This window comes from Salvelinus alpinus, chromosome 18 (genome assembly GCF_045679555.1).
Source record: "Salvelinus alpinus chromosome 18, SLU_Salpinus.1, whole genome shotgun sequence".
In the NCBI taxonomy this organism is placed as follows: Eukaryota; Metazoa; Chordata; class Actinopteri; order Salmoniformes; family Salmonidae; genus Salvelinus; species Salvelinus alpinus.
This window is the reverse complement of record NC_092103.1, coordinates 41,282,763-41,304,254: the sequence shown is the minus strand read 5'-3', so window position 1 is coordinate 41,304,254 and position 21,492 is coordinate 41,282,763. Positions and strand designations below refer to the sequence as shown.

The window sequence follows — 21,492 nt, the reverse complement described above, 5'->3', positions numbered from 1 at the left end:
CTGCTCGGCCTCTGACCGCAAAGCACCACAGAGGGTAGTGCGCATGGCTCAGTACATCACCGGGGCCAAGCTGCCTGCCATCTAGGACCTCTATACCAGGCGGTGTCAGAGGAAGGCCCTAAAAATTGTCAAAGACTCCAGCTATCCTAGTCATAGACTGTTCTCTCTGCTACCGCATGGCAAGCGGTACCGGAGCGCCAAGTCTAAGTCCAAGAGGCTTCTAAACAGCTTCTTCCACAAAGCCACAAGACTCCTGAACAGCTAATCAAATGGCTACCCAAACTATTTGCATTGCCCCCCCCCTTCTATGCTGCTGCTACTCTCTGTTATTATCTATGCATAGTCACTTTAATAACTACATATTACCTCAATTACCTCGACACCGGTGCCCCCGCACATTGACTCTGTACCGGTACCCCCTGTATATAGCCCCACTATTGTTATTTACTGCTGCTCTTTAATTATTTGTTATTCTTATCTCTGACTTTTTGGGGGGTATTTTCTTAAAACTGCATTGTTGGTTAAGGGCTTGTAACTAAGCATTTCACTGTAAGGTTTACACCTGTTGAATTTACCGCATGTGACAAATTAAATTTGATTTGATTTGACTAAGAACAGCCCTTAGCCATGGTATATTGGCCATATACCACACCCCCTCATGCCTTATTGCTTAATTATACCATGGTATTGATGAATACTTGTTTCTGATTGGCTTGAAGGAAATTCTAGAGTATGTATTATTTCACTATAATATACGGTACATTTGCATGGTAGAATTCAATGGCTATAGTTCATTCTTACATGTTCTATGTTTGTGCTGCTATTGAAAGCAGAAGTCGAATTGAAAATATTATTGGCATTGTTGAATTATGTGGTTCCATGTGGCTCAGTTGGTAGCGCATGGCCCTTGGTTTGATTCCCACAGGGACCATTACAAACAAATAGGAAAATATACAGTGCCAGTCAAATGTTTGGACACACCTACTCATTCCAGGGCTTTTCTTTATTTTACTATTTTCTACATTGTAGATTAGATCTGGTAAAAGAAAATATAAAGAAAAAAACTACTTTTTCTTTGTTGTACCTTCATCTTTGAAATGCAAGAGAAAGGTCACACGTTCAGCTAGGAAGCTGTTTACATGGTGTCCACAAGAGGGCAACAGTGTATGTGGAAAGTTGCATCTGATAACTTCAAGAATGAGCAAGCTACATTACATTTTTTATTTTTTTATTTCACCTTTATTTAACCAGGTAGGCTAGTTGAGAACAAGTTCTCATTTGCAACTGCGACCTGGCCAAGATAAAGCAAAGCAGTTCGACACATACAACAACAGAGTTACACATGGAATAAACAAACATATAGTAGACAAAGTATATATACAGTATGTGCAAATGAGGTAGGATAAGGGCGGTAAGGCAATAAATAGGCTGTGGTGGCGAAGTAATTACAATATAGCAATTAAACACTGGAATGGTAGATGTGCAGAAGATGAATGTGCAAGTAGAGATACTGGGGTGCAAAGGAGCAAGATAAATAAATAAATAAATACAGTATGGGGATGAGGTAGTTGGATGGGCTATTTACAGATGGGCTATGTACAGGTGCATTGATCTGTGAGCTGCTCTGGCAGCTGGTGCTTAAAGCTAGTGAGAGAGATCTGAGTCTCCAGCATTTAGTATGAAGTCACCCAGGTGTTCTTCACGATTTGCCCAAATGTACCCAAGTGGCCTCCAAGTGGCCGAATTGGTAAATTGATACATTTTCAAGAACATAACTATAGAAAACATATTAAAATGTTATGCTAATAAAAAATACAAGTTTACACACTCCCAGGAATTTCATACATGATGGATCATTAGCATCCCTACATAAAATGTACTAACAGGAGATGCGACAAGAATGCTGATCCAATGTCTCCAAACACCGAAGTGAAATATTTAAGACAAGGGCCAAGTTAGCAGCCAACACTGATCTAATGTCTTAAGTGAACACACCACAAACCACACACAAAGTAAAAAAATAAATATATATAGATAAATAAATAAATGTACAAACTATTTACAATGACAGTATTTAGAACACCCTCTACACAAGATTGTGCTGCTGGTCCCAAGTCTCTTTTTGCTGTAAAGCACTTACCATCCTCTTCTTGTAGCCTGGCTGGGTATTCACACCTCTAGATGGCTGGGCGGGGGTTTGTTGTGGAGCCAGAGAGAGCAGCAGTCAGACTAAGTGGGGGATGGAGGACTTGAATGTGGTCTCTTTGAAGTCAGTCAGAATATATTTTTTTTAAATAGGTAAGAACGCACGTTTATTACTTATTTTATTGAACCTTTATTTGAGCAATAAATCAAATAAACAAAAACATATGTATTATATATAGTGGAGAACACTGGTGAAGTGTGTGTACCAATTTTTATTTTTATTTTTTGTATTAACTTTAGGCAAGTCAGTACAAACTCTTATTTACAATGACGGCCTACCGGGAAACAGTGGGTTAACTGCCTTGTTCAGGAGCAGAACGACAGATTTTTACGTTGTCAGCTCGGGGATTCGATCCAGCAACCTTTCGGTAACTAACCTCTAGGCTACCTGCCGACCCATTAAATGACACCAATAAGAAGACACTTGCTTGGCCCAAGAAACACGAGCAATGGACATTAGACCGGTGGAAATCTGTCATTTTAGTTCCAGACGCAAAGTAGGTGAACGGATGATCTCCGCATGTGTGGTTCCCACCGTGAAGCATGGAGGAGGAGGTGTTATGGTGTAGGGGGTGCTTTGCTGGTGACACTGTCAGTTATTTATTTAGAATTCAAGGCGCACTTAACCAGCATGGCTACCACAGCATTCTGCAGTGATACGCCATCCCATCTGGTTTGCGCTTAGTTCCACTATCATTTGTTTTTCCAAAAGTGTTGGAGTGCTGTATCAGATGACCTGGCCTCCACAATCACCTGTTTAACACAATCAGCTATTCTATCACAATCACCTGTTTAACAATTTTTTTGGTTACTACATGATTCCATATGTTTTATTCTACAATGTAGAAAACAGTAAAATAAAGAAAAACCCTTGAATGAGTAGGTGTGTCCAAACTTTTGACTGGTACTGTATTCACTCACTACTGTAAGTCTGGTAAATTACTGTAAATATAAAATGAATTCGATTTGTCATAATGGCAAGTTAGTACTGATTGTTTTGTTAGATAAACTAGCAAGTCTGTTTGTTTGGTTACCAAGGCAACTACTGTAGCTATCTAGTAAACGTGCTAGCTACTTCAGTGGATGCAGAACACATTTCTACCAGCAAATCAACGCATTTCAGGCGGCAAATATGTTAAATTATAGCCATGGTATAAATAATCAACCCGGGGCTCTATGCGTTCGCTAGAAACTAATGCAACTCTATGGATGGTGTGTTCCATGACGCGCATTTTCCATAGAACACATAGACCCTCGTTGATTATCTCTTACCTATTTTATCATCTGTTCGAAACCAGTTGCGTTGTTGAATTCAGAATGTAATTTTTTTAAGTTGCGGGGAAAAACTGGATGGAACATTTGCATATAACGCGCTAAAACATCACTTTATTCCGGTAGCCATTACGATATTTTCTCAATCAATTATCATGTTTGTCCGTCATTCACGTAAAAAAAAATTGGTAGGCCTTTAAATGTTGCAGCATCTATATCGATGGTGACGGCTAACGTTATTGCAGCTATTCTATCATACTTAATAAAGGCAGTTATTTGCAGTAAATTCACTTGCTGTGTCAAATAAAATTGTTCATCTCAAACTAGGTTGTCTGTCTCTTTATCTGTGGGATTTTGCTGCTGGAGAGGAAGGGAGAGTTGGATGCCCAGTAAGCAAAATAACGTCTAAAATACGTATTTTCCAGACGTTGAAGTTAGGTTCATTTTAGGTTCTGAATGAAAGGAGCACAAGTTCTACAGCTGCACCATTGAGAGCATCTTGACTGGCTGCATCACCGCTTGGCATGGCAACGGCTTGGAATCTGACCGTAAGGAGCTACAGAGGGAAGTGTGTGTGGCCCAGTACATCACTGGGACCGAGGTCCCTGCCATCTAGAACCTCTATACCAGGTGGTGTCAAAGACTCCAGCCACCCAAGTCATATACTGTTCTCTCTGCTACCGCACTGCAAGCGGGACCAATAGGCTCCTGAACAGCTTCTACCCCCAAGCCATAAATCTTACATTTAATCAAATGGCTAATGGATTATTTGCATTGACCCCTTTTTAAAAATATATATACAGTACAGTACCAGTCAAAAGTTTGGACACACCTACTCATTCCAGGGTTTTTCTTTATTTTTACTATTTTCTACATTGTATAATAATAGTGAATACATCAAAACTATGAAATAGTGTTTTGACAAGGTAGGGGTTGTATACAGAGATAGCCCTATTCGGTAAAAGACCAAGTCCATATTATGGCAAGAACAGTTCAAATAAGCAAAGTGAAATGACAGTCCATCATTACTTTAAGATATGAAGGTCAGTCAATCAGTCAAGAACTTTTAACATTTCTTCAAGTGGGTTGCAAAAAACATCAAGCGCTATGATGAAACTGGCTCTCATGAGGACCTCCACAGGAAAGGAAGACCCAGAGATACTTCTTCTGCAGAGGATAAGTTCATTAGAGTTACCAGCCTCAGAAATTGCAGGTCAAATTAATGCTTCACAGAGTTCAAGTAACAGACACATCTCAACATCAACTGTTCAGAGGAGTCTGCGTGAATCAGGCCTTCATGGTTGAATTGCCGCAAATAATTTTTTTATTCCAACCGCCGTGTCTTTGTGAGATGTAGAGTAGGTGAACGCATGTGTGGTTCCCACTGTGAAGCATGGAGGAGGAGGTGGGAAGGTGTGGGGGTGCTTTGCTGGTGACACTGTCAGTGATTTATTTAGAATTCAAGGCGCCCTTAACCAGCATGGCTACCACAGCATTCTGCAGCGATACGCCATCCCATCTGGTTTGCACTTAGTCCCACTATCATTTGTTTTTCAAAAGTACAATGACCCAACACACCTCCAGGCTGCGTAAGGGCTATTTGACAAAGAAGGAGAGTGATGGAGTGCCGCAAGAGATGACCTGGCCTCCACAATCACCCGACGTCAACCCAATTGAGATGTTTTCAATCAATCAAATACACGTGTTTAGCAGATGTTATTGCTGGTGTAGCAAAATGCTTGTGTTTCTAGCTCCAACAGTGCAATAATATCTAACAAGTAATATTTAACAATACACACAATCTAAAGTAAAGGAATAGAATTAAGACTATAAATATTTGGATGAGCAATGTCAGAGCGGCATAGACTAAGACAAAGTAGAATAGGATAGAATTCAGTATATGCATATGAGGAATGCAAAATATGGCGACATTATTAAAGTGACTAGTGTTCCATTATTAAAGTGGCCAGTGATTTCAAGTCTATGTATATAGGGCAGCAGCCTCTGTGCTAGTGATGGCTCTTTAACAGTCTGATGGCCTTGAGATAGAAGCTGTTTTTCAGTCTCTCGGTCCCAGCTTTGATGCATCTGTACTGACCTCGCTTTCTGGATGATAGCGGGGTGAACAGGCAGTGGCTCGGGGGATTGTTGTCCTTGATGATGCTTGATGCTCCCTCTGCTGTTTCCTGAAGGTTTGGGATGAGTTGGACTGCAGAGTGAAGGAAAAGCAGCCAACAAGTGCTCAGCATATGCCGGGAACTGCTTCAAGACTGTTGGAAAAGCTTTCCAGGTGAGCTGGTTGACAGAATGCAAAGAGCGTGCAACGCTTTCATCAAAGCAAATGGTGGCTACTTTGAAGAATCTAAAATATATTTTGACTTGTTTAACACTTTTTTTTGGTTACTACATGATTCCATATGTGTTATTTCATAGTTTTGATGTATTCACTATTACTCTACAATGTAGAACATTTTTAAAAATAAAGAAAAACCCTGGAATGAGTAGGTGTGTCCATACTTTTGACTGGTACTTTTTGTTAGATACTACTGCACTGTCGGAACTAGACGCACAATAATTTCGCTACACTCGCATTAACATCTGCTAACCATGTGTATGTGAACAATAAAATTGTATTTGATTTTTACTGTATATATATATATATATAAGACCACTATCCCTAGAAGGCCAGCATCCCGGAGTCGCCTCTTCACTGTTGACATTGAGACTGGTGTTTTGCGGGTACTATTTAATGAAGCTGGACAGTTTTATTGCTTCTTTAATTAGCACAACAGTTTTCAGCTGTGCTAACATAATTGCAAAAGGGTTTTCTAATGATCAATTAGCCTTTTAAAATGCTAAACTTGGATTAGTTAACACAACGTGCCATTGGAACACAGGAGTGTTGGTTGCTGATAATGGGCCTCTGTGCGCCTATGTAGATATTCCATTAAAAATCAGCCGTTTCCAGCTACACTGTATTTCTGATCAATTTGATGTTATTTTAATGGACATAAAAATGTGCTTTTCTTTCAAAAACAAGGACATTTCTAAGTGACCCAAAACTTTTGAATGGTAGTGTATGTATGTATATATATATATATTGCACGGACTCTTCCATTGGCTCTATGCACACTCACTGGACTCTACCCACACATTTACACATACTACACTGACACTCCAACACACACACATTTTACATTACATTTAAGTCATTTAGCAGACGCTCTTATCCAGAGCGACTTACAAATTGGAAAGTTCATACATATTCATCCTGCTCCCCCCGTGGGGAATGAACCCACAACCCTGGCGTTGCAAGCGCCATGCTCTACCAACTGAGCCACACGGGACATGCATATTGACGCAACACACACACTCACACATAGACACACTTTCACATATGCTGCTGCTACTGTTTATGATCTACCCTGATTTTCTAGTCACTTTTACCCCTACCAACATGCACTGTACATATTATGTAAATTACCTCAACTACCTCGTACCCCTGCACATTGACTCGGTAGCGGTAGTCCTTGTATATAGCCTTGTTATTGTAATTTTATTGTGTTACTATTTCCTCACCTCGTACCCCTGCACATTGAGTCGGTGCCGGTACTTCTTGTATATAGCCTAGTTATTGTTATTTTATTGTGTTACTATTTCCTTTTTTTATTTAGCAAATGTTTCATACTTTTTAATTCTGCATTGTTGGGAAATGGCTCGTAAGTAAGTATTTCACTGTAAAGTCTACACCTGTTGTATTCAGCGCATGTGACAAATAACATTTGATTTGATTGGAAAATATGTATTTTCCGGATGTTGAAATTAGGTTAATTTTCGGTTCTGAATGAAAGTTGAAAAGACATAATTTACAGATGTTGAAAATAAGAGTGTCTACTGAATTACCAAAATGTAAATGTAAAAATAATCACTTGCAAAACATGCTTGGTATTATTCTAATGAGCTCCGCCCCCAAACAAGTTCAAATTTGATCAGTCAGGACCAGACCAAATCTGAACTAATCATAGATGTCTAGGCTGTTTCACAAGTTTGAACAGCACAGTACAGTATGCCACAGTTCAGCACAGTAGAGAATGGTACAGGACAGTAGAGTTTTATTCAGTAGAGTACAGTACAGTTTAGTTCAGTAGAGTACGTTAGCGTAAAGTAGGGTACAATACAGTACATTATACTGTACTATACTCTACTTTTCTTTATTGACTGGACCAAATCTGAACCAATTATAAACGTCTAGGTTTGTGCCAAATGTGGTCCGGACGTTGAAATCAAGGCCGGTCCTGACCTCACCAAAAAAAGAAAAAAAAATGGCTGATCCGGACAGGACCAAAAAAAGACGTCCAAAAGACGTTGGTGTTGGTCCGTGCTTGGTGGGTGGGTTCATTGGGCTCATCAAGCCGCAGCTACCGAAGCAAGAGACCCTGGATTGGACGATTTCTCCTTTCATTTCAGTAGGCTAGCAGCTTTCATAGCCTCTTAGTAGACGGGGGAGAAGTGTCAGATGCAGGGAAAGGGGTAGCTAGGTAACCCGGCTTGCCAAGGTTTACGATGGAAATGGCACCAAACGTTACGCTTGACCTTTAATCAGGACACAGAAACTCGATCTGCTGACGATTCCTGCCTAGTATCTGCCATTTTTACGTCATTCGAGGCATTTTTCAAACGTGTTAGGCTACTATAGCCACAAGCTGGCAGGCTAGCTAGCTAAATTAATATGCTTAACGTTACCTGAAAGACAGCATGTTGGCTATTAATGGATAAGCAAATGTTCGTGTGCTAACTGTGGTGGAAACGAAATAATTATGGCTGATACATGTTCAAGAGGGATGGAAAGAGGCAGAGGAAGGATTACATCAGATTCTATGACGAGAGGCGCATATCCTCAACAGTATGTTCACCCTGGCACACAGCAGCAGGGCATAGACATTCAGGAGCTTGCCTCTAAACGTGTCGATATCCAGAAGAAACGGTTTTATTTGGACGTAAAACAAAGTGCACGGGGCAGATTCCTAAAAATTGCAGAGGTTTGGATTGGAAGAGGCCGCCATGATAACATCAGGAAGAGCAAATTAACGCTGTCCATGTCAATGGCACCCGATCTACGATATTGCCTGGGTGACTTCATTGATTATTACGCTCACATTGGGTTGCGAGGTGGCCTGGTACCACGGCCAGAAGTGCAGAGCAATGGCCAGGGCCGCCCCCAAGATTCCCGCAGAAGACAGCAAGATCACCACCACGCAGCATCAGTATCTCCCACCGGCTCTGCGGTGTCGGAGGAGCATACTCATCGCGTCCTGAAGAGTGAATTCATTGAGAGAGACAATAGAAAGTACTATCTGGACCTGAAAGAGAACCAGCGAGGCAGGTTCCTCCGCATCAGACAGACTGTCAGCAGAGGACATGGCACCATGGGTTACTACGGCCAGGGCATCGAGCAGACCATAGTGTTGCCGGCTCAAGGGCTAATCGAATTCAGAGATGCACTGTCGCAGCTTATTGAAGACTACGGCGATGGTGATGCCACGGATGAGCGTGGAAGAGGCAATAGGAACCACGAAGAATCCCCCGAGCTTCCCGAGGCAGAATCCTTTCGAGTGGACAATAAGAGGTTTTATTTCGACGTTGGTTCCAACCGGTACGGTGTCTTTTTGAAGATTAGCGAGGTACGACAGCCATACAGGAACACCATAACAGTCCCCATGAAAGCCTGGGCCAGATTTGGAGAGAATTTCATCAGGTATGAGGGGGAAATGCGGCGAATTTTCACCTGTCACGAGAAGAGGACAGAGACTCGCGAGGACGGTGAAGACCAAGAGGATTGACAATGGCATGCTATGGTTGTTAGAGGTTTCTAGTGATGGTGGGTTAAAACGGAAAAGGGAAAAGGTAAACGTGACAATATCCTAGTTTATAAGAAAAAGTATTCTCAATGTACCTCTATAATACTGTACTGTATGACTATTGTCAACTAGCACTTTTACATTTTTTCATGGTTATTGTGTTTCATTCGTATATTTAGATTATGGCATCCGTTTTGAAATCGGTGCAGGAGGACGGGTTGCCTATTCTTGCACAATGAAAACTGATATACAAAATGCTAGATGATGATATAGCTAGGTCATTTATATGAAGCGTAGAAAAATGTTTCGTTGTGGTCGACTGTCCATTTAAAGAATTGCAGTGTGTGTGTGTGTGTGTGTGTGTGTGTGTGTGTGTGTGTGAATGTACGTGCGTGTGCGCATGTGCTTGTTTGAGTGAAGAAGAAAAAAAGGTGAGCCCCATATACCTCAGGGTGAGACATGATAGTGTACAACTTCCGGTATTCCACCAGCATTGGCAGTGGGGTGTATTGTAAGATTTTACTGCTGAAGACTAGACATGATATTGTTGTTAAAACATCAACAATCATTTGCTCTGTGCAGTTAGTATTTAATGATTTGAGGATTTAATCTTAGTATAGAATAAACAAGGATGAAGGATTTTGGGTATTGTTATCCGTATGGTTTGGGCACTAACCAAATAATAATAATAATAATAATAGTATTTGATAGAAATGCACACTAGCACTAGCCTGAACTCCAGAGCCTGTTTTGCTAACATTCCACTCCTTGTACTCCGTGTCATGCCAAACATGACATGACATAGCAAAGAGTGGAATGATAACTCAAACAGACTGGTACCCATGCTACACTACTATGAGAATATGTATCTTTAAACAATGTCTGTCTGCAAAATAACCATCTAATGCCTATATGAAAGATATGATTCATGGGCTTAGATATGATATACAAAGTGGGAGATGTCAATCAAGAAACTGTTGATCAGCAGTGATGCTGTAATTTCTTAGTTATAACGGTAGTGTCACATCATCTCATATACATTCACACACAGCTTTGACAGAAAGATAGGCTATTATTCATGCAATCTACTTTTTATCGCACCACCAAGCACAGTAGAGGTTCATTCCATGTTTTTGGGATGCATCCCAAATGGCATCCTATTCCCTGTATAGTGCCCTACTTTTGACCAGGGCCCATAGGGATCTGGTCAAAAGTAGTGCACTATAAAGGGGAAAACGGTGTCATTTGGAACAGAGTCTTGGTGTAGCCTTAAAACTGCTCATGTTCCAGAATTTCAGTAAAGATTCTGATGCCTTCACAAATCTTGCAATGATACTTGAAACATTGAGATCCAGCCCATGCAGCTATCAATACACCCCAGATACCCTTACTACTAACAGGTGCAACTTAGTCTGTGTCCCCACAAAATTGTCATTATCACATTGTGTATTTTAAAAGTTATTTAATGCATTTGACTGTGTCATTTATTAACATATTAACAAATTAATTTTAAGTGAAAACCAAATCACTTGGATTTTTTGATGATCTGCTATACAATATGTTTAGTGTCAAGTCATGCTGAGAAAAGCTCCTAACACAGATCATCTTTAATGATATAGGCTTTGTTGCCTATGTGTTAATTAAGCAATAAGGCACGAGGGTGTGTGGTATATGGCCAATATACCATGGCTAAGGGCTGTTCTTAAGCACGACGGATCGCGGAGTGCCTGGGCACAGCCCTTAGCCGTGGTATATTGGCTATATACAACAAAACCCCGAGGTGCCATATTGCTATTATAAACTGGTCACCAACTTAATTAGAGCAGTAAAAATAAATGTTCTGTCATACCCGTAGTATACGGTCTGATATACCATGGCTGTCAGCCAATCAGCATTCAGGGCTCGAACCACCCAGTTTATAAAGAGTCTCTACACACGTAGAGGCTGGTTAGGCAGCAGACAGTTTAGCCCTTGTCACAGGTACCTCGGAGATCTTTAAATGACAGGTGATATTCTGTCTTCCTCCACATCTAAATTGTTGCCACATTTTAGACCTCTGGAGCTTTTACTATAACATTTTTTACTAGGTCTGGGAATTGCCAGGGACCTCACGATATTATCACAATACTTAGGTGCCGATACGATATGTATTGCGATTCTCACGATTCTATATGTATTGCGATTCGATATTGCGATTTGATGTTCCAAATGTATTGCTCACCATATGTCTGCTGCAGAGAGACAAGAGAGTGTCATGAGTAAACAAGTTTTGATCAGTCAGGGTAATAAAATGGCTGAAAACAGGTTGGCTCAGTATTTAAGAAGATGGAGAACAAGCTATAGGAGGAAAGATACCAGAGTTTTGGCGCAGGTACAGCCAACTAGCGCTAGCTAATGCTATCTACAGTAGCAAAAAATATCTATAATATTGTCAAAAAATAATATTGCGATATGTAACTGTATCGATTTTTTTTAAATATTTTTTTTAATCCATTAATAATTTTCATCATTTAGGGTCTGTGTCCACGAAACCGCTCCATAGACTTAATGCCAGATATGGTGATGGGGCTGATATGGTCAGTGATATGAAATATCATATGCTGATGACCTAGCTAATCCACATAGGATACACCTCATTGGTCTGAACACCTCTTCACATGCCTGCTAGACAAATGATCTTGCAGTACTAGTAAGGGCTTAACAATTGTTTGTACTAGTTGTAACCAACATTCTGTGCTGAAACTCCTATTTTACGTTTCCCTTGCATCTGGTGATAAAGGATGTATGAAATAGGCGTTCATATTTCTTCATTGTTTTCCTTTTGGCTGCAACTCCCTAGCAACTATGCCCCCTTGCACAGAGTCTATAAAACTGTGGTTCTTCTGCAGAGCTTAAATGGACAAATGTAATTTTCTGTACATTTTGTCCCGCATGGAAGATCCATTGGAGAGAACAACCTAATAGAAAAGTCAGAATGCATCATGCTACTGTCACATAGGTTTCCACAGTCTGTGTTAATTAAGGCATATTGTGGTTTCAAATGAATGCAGTTGACTGAATCTTGAATCTCAAGGAAAGAGGTACTTTGTATATTATGAAAAAAGGATAGGTCAATAACAAAAAAAAGACAAGGTTAAAAATCTTTGTCTCTAAAACAAAACTTTAATATTATGATTTTTGATATCTTAAAGACCAGTATTTATTTTTAATTCTTAGTGGTAGCAATCCGAACCATAGTGCATGAAAAGCGCAAGGATAGTCTGGTTATTCATAGTTTTTTTGGTTATCTAATGTGTGGTATGGAAATTCCACTTGAATAATTGCATTCACCTATTCCAACATTAAAAGTTTTACAACTCATTATAGAAAAATAATTCGAAGCACAACGTTCCTACAACATTCGTTTCGATTCTCATACTTAATCAAAATGTGGAATATATTACATTTGTTCCCATATGCTTTAATTTATATCAACATTTTAGAGTGCAGATGCCCCGTGATGTTGTGTTTGAGATTATAAGGCTGATCACAGTATCTTTGGGGCAAAGTAAGAGAAAATTTGGCATAGGCTATAAACAATGGCTTTTTTCCTCTCTTGGAGATGGAGAGAGAGAATATGAGTGGGGATGCACAGCTTATTTGCTCTTTAAAACACAAGCCTCCCTAAGAAAGCACTTAAAACAATTTTTTTTTAAAAAGCACCACTTCCCTCTGCTGTTTATTACTTAATTTACATGGAGGGACCACATGATCCATGCATTGGTTTAACTTTGACGTGACAATCATGCACTTAAATTACCGCACCATAAGGCTAATCTTCTGCTAGATGTTGATATCGCCTATTTTAATCTAAATAAAGCTGCATTTAAAGATAAACTGACCCAGATAGTGGCCATGAAGTTATTAGCCCGCCCTTCTGCTCCTAGTCTTGTTTTACCTGAACCCACCGTGACCCTTTTTAAATAAGGTCTTACAGTGTAATGGCATTGTTTTGTCTACTTGGATTGGGTTGTAGTTAAAGTAAGGGCAGCTAGCAATGTCCAATGGGGTTGATATCTACCTTCAATTCTCAAAGTTCTCACAATTTAGTAAATATACTTGAGCTTTCTCTGTTTTCTTGTGAAATTATACAAAATGAAATGTCCATACCTTTCTGACTGCTGTAGGCATATGGTTAAGACAAACGTTCTTTGAGTGTAACTTGTCTTGTTTGATTGTCAAGTTTAAGGATTAGATCCAAGTTGTAGTGGTGTCGTGATGATAAGAAAATTAAATGAATTTACAGTTCCTTATGGATGCAGCAAAGGTTATCATTTCCAATGCAAAGTACTCAATTGTTGTACATTTGGAGCTAATCACTTATAGAAAAAATATGTTGTTTTGACATAACTGCAAATGCTACAGATCTTGCTGCAAAAATATCCCTGAACCATTTCACGTGGGTGGAACTATCAACCCAACATGATCAAACAAGCACTTTAGATTACGTGCACACAGGTTTCCTCTTCCTTGTTATTCTACCAAACAAAAATATATGAAATTAAGTCAATGATAAATTCTATGGAACTAAAGATGAAAGATATATTATACTGTTTTATTCCATTATATTTGTCTGGTATATTATGTAATGCTTTCTGTAGTTATTATTATTATTATTTTTGCAATCTATTAAGGACGTTGTATTTCACAATTGACTCCACAGAAAATACAGTGACGTACCGGTATTATCCAAGAAAGACACGGTTAGAATGAATTTAATTGACTATTCCGTATTTGTAGCTTGCCTGAAAGCCATACTAGATCATATGTCGGCCTGATATCCAACTAGACTTAGGCAGGTGTTTGAATGGTCAAAAAGTCTTTGTAAGAAGAAGCAAGGTCATCATTGAAGGCTGAGTTAGTCTCTTAGAAATCATTTGAATGAATTAAATTTGGACTGTTATCATCCAAACAAAAGGTTTACAACCTTTTAGCCTTAAAACTTCTTTACAATTTGGTGCTAATGTTTTGATTAGGATTATAATTTTTATTTGTTTTTAGAACAAATGGAAAAGATTACCTGTCAATCTTGTGAAAGAAATAAGAAGGATATGTTAATTGCAACAGATTTCTATTGCACAAAACACCAATGATGTTCAAGCATGTTTAGGAGATTATCATTTCAAAAGCATAGGCTACTTAGCACTTGAGCTCCACAAAACACTACTAACCACCTAACTGCAGTAGTGACAATGAAGAGAAAAAGAGTCCCGGCTTCACTTGGGAAAAGTGATGGCGTATTTACATATGTTTCTAATTTATTGTTGTGTAGGTAGCGTGCTGTGAAAAAGTCTGGGTATTGAAGAAGCTTTGTCGATTTTGTTTCTTTTGGCTTTTGTGTTTATCATGGCATTACTGCAGTGGGATTTTTCGAACTATAACTGTCTATGGTAATGATATAAAAATGAAATAGTGAAGCAAAAATGTTTAGTGTATCTTTGGATAAATGTAATGTACAACATTAGCGTGTCCTATAGAATATTATATGACTCAAAACAAGAAAGCAATTGTTTAGTATTCTAGAACTTTCTTTAACCTGTGTACTGTAATACTTCATGTTCTACATGTATGAATATCCATTTATTGCCTTGTAATGTTTGTAAAAGATTGCAACGTTTAGAAAAAACCTATCTGAGAAAAAAAAAGTTTAAAAAAAAAAGTTTATGCATGCCAACAGTTGGGTCTTAAACTGAAAACAGGGGGGGAAAATTGACTATAAAAAATGGTGCTATATGATAAGATATAAAGGTGCTCATATGAAACCAAACTACATGCATGCAAAGAGGACATTTCAAAAGTAGGATTAAAAAAACTTGAAGTTCGACATGTTGTGCACTCACAAGATGTCTTCCCAGAACACACATGGTAAAGTGCAACTGTAAATAGCCTACTGTCAGTGGAAGCCTCGTCATCAATTAGGACATGTACTACCAACACTTTGCCACCAGAGTGTCATTTGTACTGGCCCCAGGGAGAGTCTGTCATTACTACAGAATTTAGCAAATTGTGTTTGCTATAAGCAAAAGACATCCCTACAGCTAGACAGATGGGAGACAGAGACCTGTATCTCCTACCGCTTTCAAAGCAGTTAGTACCAAGGTGACAAGATACTTTAGCCAAAGGAAATAGTGATCGGATCAGTGATGCCTATTTACAGTTACCCTGCCTCTGTGAGTATGCTCCAAAAGATCTATAGACAATCTAATGATATTTTTTTTTTTTTTATGCTAATGATTCAAATGTTTGTCTTTGAATAGCTTTTACATGTAGCAGGGTCCGGAGAGGGTAAAGCTGAAGAGAATGCAGTCTTCAAAGGGTTATGATCAGTGATTTATATAAACACTACATGACTGATAGGGGCGTTATGTTGAAGCCACCGTGCTGCCATCTTGGTACTCCCCCACCATTGGAAGCTATTCATTTATTAATGTCTACATTAGTTTTTGCCACATTTATTCTATTACAGACACCTTAATGCATACTTTTAAATTATAGAATGTGAGCTAAACATAAAGTAAAAAAATATATAGTATTTTCCTAAAAGTATAGTTTTTTGAGATTACTGATGTTACTCTCCCCACTACAACAACAAAATACTTAAATACATGCAATTTTGTCCTTGAAACATTGAAATATTGTAGAATTCCATTCATTCCTATGGAGGACAGCGCCTACTGGGGAGTGTCAATATGGCCGATACATAGCGTCAACAATCCAGGGTTTATATACATCATTGGTTATGATGCGGTCTTGGAAAATGAAGCAGGTTCTCATGGCAACAGATGTATTGCTTTGAAGGGTATAGATGAACATGTGGATGTTTTACAGTTGTATTAACCATCATTCCTTTTATTTTAGTGTTCAATAAAACTTTCACCAGATTAATCCAGTTGTGAAGTATGTTTCCTGTGCTCGATTTTAAGTTTGGTACCACTTTGGAATACATGTCCCTAAAACGTACCCTGCTGGAAAATCCAGCTTGACCAGCTCAACCTGGTGACCAGTTAAACCAGTTTGGCTAGCTCTAGGTAGATTTTGAGAGATGGTAGCTGATTGACCAGCCCCTTCCAGAAAAAACACATGAATGTCACCTGGCCACGTGTGAACTGTTCCAAAATACATGTTTTCATGTGAAGTTAATGTGATAACATGAGGCAACATGTAAAGCAACATGTGATAACATAAAACTACACACGTGATCATGTAAAACTTCACATGAAATCATGTGATTTTTCACGTGAAATGCGTTTTTGTCTGTAAGGGGCTAAAACCAGCTCAACCATCTACTAGCTAAAACCAGCCAGACTATCTACCAGACCAGACCAGCCAGAACATCTTTGCTGTTGGGAGCTGTTCAATCACCTTGTACCAGCTTCAGTGCACGACTACGGTGGTATTCTGGGCCGGAAGCAGTCAGTCGTTGCGTAGCAACCAATGGTCTGGTCTTTGTCTGCTCTTTGGATGACGCTGCAATCGTTGACATTTTTTTTTTTTTTTTATTTTTTTTTTTTAATTTTATCCCCTTTTCTCCCCAATTTTGTGGTATCCAATCGCTAGTAATTACTATCTTGTCTCATCGCTACAACTCCCGTACGGGCTCGGGAGAGACGAAGGTCGAAAGTCATGCGTCCTCCGAAGCACAACCCAACCTAGCCGCACTGCTTCTTTAACACAGCGCGCCTCCAACCCGGAAGCCAGCCGCACCAATGTGTCGGAGGAAACACCGTGCACCCGCCCCCTCGGTTAGCGCGCACTGCGCCCGGCCCGCCACAGGAGTCGCTGGAGCGCGATGAGACAAGGATATCCCTACCGGCCAAACCCTCCCTAACCCGGACGACGCTAAGCCAATTGTGCGTCGCCCCACGGACCTCCCGGTCGCGGCCGGCTGCGACAGAGCCTGGGCGCGAACCCAGACTCTGGTGGCGCAGCATAGCACTGCGATGCAGTGCTCTAGACCACTGCGCCACCCGGGAGGCCCCCCTCGTTGACATTATTAATAACTTCACCATGCCGAGTGGCGCTGCGGTCTAAGGCACTGCATCGCAGTGCTAGAGGCGTCACTACAGACCCGGGTTCGATCCTGGGCTGTATCACAACCGGCCTTGATCGGCAGTCGCATAGGGCGGCGCACAATTGGCCCAGCGTCGTCCGGGTTAGGGGAGGGTTTGGTAGGCCGTCATTGTAAATAAGAATTTGTTCTTAACTGACTTGCCTTGTTAAATAAAGGTTAAATAAATACAATTAAATAAATAAATAAATAGATGCCCTTCTTTGCGAGGCATTGGAAAACCTCCCTGTTCTTTATGGTTGCATCTGTTTGAAATTCACTGCTCGACTGAGGGACCTTACAGATAAAGTATGGGGTACAGAGGGGAGGACGGCTCATATAAATAGCTGGAACTGAGCGAATGGAATTAAACACATTAAACACAACAAAATGTGGAAAAAGTCAAAGGTTGTGAATACTTTCTGAAGCCACTGTATGTATATGTATTTAAGTAGCTGCCATATGGCCAAAACAAAAGTGAAAAAAATATATATTCTAAAATTAATGTAAACAAAACATATAGTTGCAATTGACTGTCTAAACAATTAAAAATGTTATGTGGCCACCTTCGATTTATTGAAAAAAATCATATTTAATTAACCATGTCATGCATTATAGCCTTGAATTTGTCCTCTGGTGTGACATTATAATTCATTCTAATATATAGCTTTATTCATTCCCCAATAGACAAAAACATTATTTTTACTAATTATTAGTTGCTTCTGTTTTTAAATCAGTAATTATATTCTAGAATTTAAATTGAAAAACACAATTTCCTCATCTAATGACTATAACCAAGTGTTTCCCCATTACATTTTGAATTAGATTCACAGATAAAAAATCTAGATAGAAAGCAATTTGTTTAATTGTGTATTATGACGATGTTACCTGCCTCATGTTACCTGCCTTAACATTTTGTTCATGACAACACCTTTTTAAATGTTTATTTATTGGCCTCACCCCGTGGACAATACACAACATACAACAAAGCTGCAATGTCTTCTGTACTTCCTCATTGCAAGAGAACCCTTCCCCGTCCAATGGTGCTCAAATGCTGGCTCGTTGTTTGATCACAGAATTGTGTCACACCATTTGGACATTGGTTTTGAGGACAAAATGTAATTTTTGAAATATCACAAATGGACTTGGGAACTATTGTTTCTTGAAAGAGACTTCTGTGTTATAAGTACAAGAGTAGGTGAAGGGAATTGTATTCCTGTTTTTATTAATTTATGTTAATTTAATTTCAAAGTTCCACAGTCTTCCCTGGGACAGACACAACATTGGACAATTAGCACATTTGGCTCAGAATTGTGAGAGAAAAAAACACAAACACTAGATGAATTTACTCATGAGCTATTCCAAGATTTAAAAAACAAAGCTTTTTGTAATGTCACAATTTTAACCAATTTAAATTAAGTTTTGTCAACCACCCATTTACATTGTAATCCATAGGTCTACCTAGTACCCACACTAATGTGTACCTATCCACACTAAATACATGTACCTGCTTTCAGAAAGTATTCAAAAACCTTGACTTATTTTGTTGTGTTACAGGCTAAATTCAAAATGGATGAAATCTGTTTTCTCTCACCCATCTACACACAATATCCCTTAATAACAAACTCAAAATATGATTTTAGACATTTTTGCTAATTTATTGAAAAATAAATATCTTATTTACATAAGAATTCACAACCTTGAGTCAATACATGTTAGAATCACATTTGTCAGCAATTACAGCTGTGAGTTTTGCCTGGGTAAGTCTCTAAGAGCTTGCATTGTATAATATTTGCACATTATTCTTTAAAAATTCTTCAAGCTCTGTCAAGTTGGTTGTCGATTTGCTAGACAGCCATTTTCAAGTCATGCCATAGATTATCAAGCCGATTTACGTCAAAACTGTAACTGGGTCATACAGGAACAACTGTTTTATAGTCACCACTGGCCTCATGGTGAAATCCCTGAGAGGTTTCCTTCCTCTCCGGCAACTGAGTTAGAAAGGACACCTGTATCTTTGTAGTGACTGGGTGTATTGATACACCATCCAAAGTGTAATTAATACCTTCACCGTGCTCAAAGGGATATTCAATATCTGCTTAAAAAATACATATTTATAACAATAGGTGCCCTTCAATGCAAGGCATTTGAAAACCTCCAAGGTCTTTGTGGTTGAATCTGTGTTTGAAATGTACTGCTCGACTGAGGGACCTTACAGATAAAGTGTAGGGTGAAAAGGGGTAGAGAGATGAGGTAGCCATTAAAATGAAAATCATGTTAAACACTTTTAATGCACACAGAGTGAGTCCATGAAACTTATTATGTGACTTGTAAAGCAGATTTTTACACTGATTTATTTAGGATTGCCGTAACAAAGGGGTTGAATACTTATTGACTCAAGACATTTCAGCTTTACATTTTTTACCAATTTCTACAAATATTATTCCAATTTGACATTATGGGGATATTGTGTGTAGGCCAGTGACACAAAATCTCAATTTAATCCATTTAAAATTCAGGCTGTAACACAAGAAAATGTGGAGAAAGTAAAGCGGTGTGAATACTCTCTGTAGGCACTGTAACCACCATGTAAATACACAAAAGGTCACACTATAAAGAGAGGCCTCAGTTTTGGTGCTTTTTATCACTGTACGCCCATAATTATATCACATACGCCCATCTCTAGTCAGTGTTGAGGAAGCTACTCTGAAAAAAGAGTTAACCAAGCAACCAATTACTTCACCCTGGAAGATGTTAAGTTACACTAAAGCTAGAGTTTATTTAACTAAACTTACTTTGAAAAAGTAGTTCACTACCTCCAAACTACTCTGTGAAAAAATTTCATATCTAAACCTGATATGTTATCGACTACAAATTTCAAGAACAGATCACTCTGGAATCAGATGTTAACAGAATGTGCGATTTAGCTTAAACGCAAAAACTATTTTTCAAGGGAGGATTAGGCAGGTCTGATGCCGAAAAATAAAGGAAATTCTTGCCTATTTCATCCATTATTTTATTTTAGCTAAAAAAGTAGAGTGTAGTTCCTGTAGTTAGCTACACCGCTACATGGCTACAAAGTAATGAACTACTGAAAAAACTACCAACATTTGAATTGAGTTCAACTAACACCAAGCTACTGTAAAATGTAGTTAAATTACTAGCTGAACTACATGCAGTTAGCTACTCCCCAACACTGTCTGTAGTTGACTATTATAGCTGTTGTAATTAGCATACCACCCATGCTGTTAATGTATATGTGTATGTCAGTGTGCTGCAGTGCTTATCCTTCAGATCAGTACATTTTCCATGATTCAACATGTAGTTTATTATAAGGGAACTATTATCAAACTATGAACAGCTATTTAACAACAATTAAAGGGCAATTGATTGTGTATTCAGTCAAAACCAAATCTGTCAGCTGTATATGAACAGGATTGGAAAATGATGTCTTCATTTTGTTGTCTTTCAGTAGAATATATTAGTCTTTGTGGTAAGAACCTATATATGCAGCTATAGGAGGTGTGAGCTGTAGCAGTGGCGGGGACTTCCTGAGCCTTTGCAACTGAACATGTGACTTTGAGGTCAAGCCATTTCCTCCTGCAGTAACCCTATGCAGAGTGTCCCCTTAAATTGCAAGTACAAATTATATGACAGTCACATTTGAGTGACAAATCCATCTGAGACAAGCGTGAAGAGTTTTATCCACAATTCTGAGTATGGTAAGAGAACAGCATGTATTCACTGCTTCAGTCATTTCCTGCTTATTTTGTATAGCTTTTTTTCATCTTTAGTGTATCTTCATTAAAAGATTAAACATGATGTATGATGGTCTAACAAAAACATCAACGTTTTACTGATGCACACTCTGCAGTCAGTATAAGTACAGGTCCACAGTTTGTCTTGAGATGGGGTGATTTATGATTTATGAAGAGGTGCTTAACCAACATGTGACAAGGTGCAACCAAAAATTAGAGCATTTGAAAGGAAAAGGCACAACGCTCACTCAAAACGTGATGTTTTATTTTGTAACTCAAGTTTAAAACATGAATTAGAAAATAAAACATCAGG

The 21,492-nt window shown here is 39.0% G+C and overlaps 2 protein-coding genes across 5 annotated transcripts in view; both read left to right on the top strand.

The window, feature by feature from the left end:
• The window catches only part of LOC139544585 (uncharacterized), a 40,642-nt gene that overhangs the window by 2,575 nt on the left and 16,575 nt on the right, over nt 1–21,492 (top strand). For 3 of the 4 annotated variants that reach the window (XM_071351887.1, XM_071351884.1, XM_071351888.1), the window contains exon 1: nt 21,014–21,143. The exons of the other annotated variant lie outside the window; for it this stretch is intronic. The gene's annotated coding sequence lies outside the window, so the exon portion shown is untranslated. Of the gene's footprint in view, nt 1–21,013; nt 21,144–21,492 lie in introns of those variants that run through there. 4 annotated transcript variants of the gene reach the window in all.
• Nucleotides 7,751–17,354, top strand: purg (purine-rich element binding protein G). Its single transcript, XM_071351902.1, has one exon. It carries the CDS (start codon nt 8,295–8,297, stop codon nt 9,315–9,317), a length of 1,023 nt encoding a protein of 340 aa, XP_071208003.1. The 5' UTR covers nt 7,751–8,294; the 3' UTR covers nt 9,318–17,354.

What these genes read in the sequence shown, in the direction of transcription:
- purg (XM_071351902.1), top strand. Translation starts at nt 8,295, where the DNA reads ATGGCTGATACATGTTCAAGAGGGATGGAAAGAGGCAGAGGAAGGATT.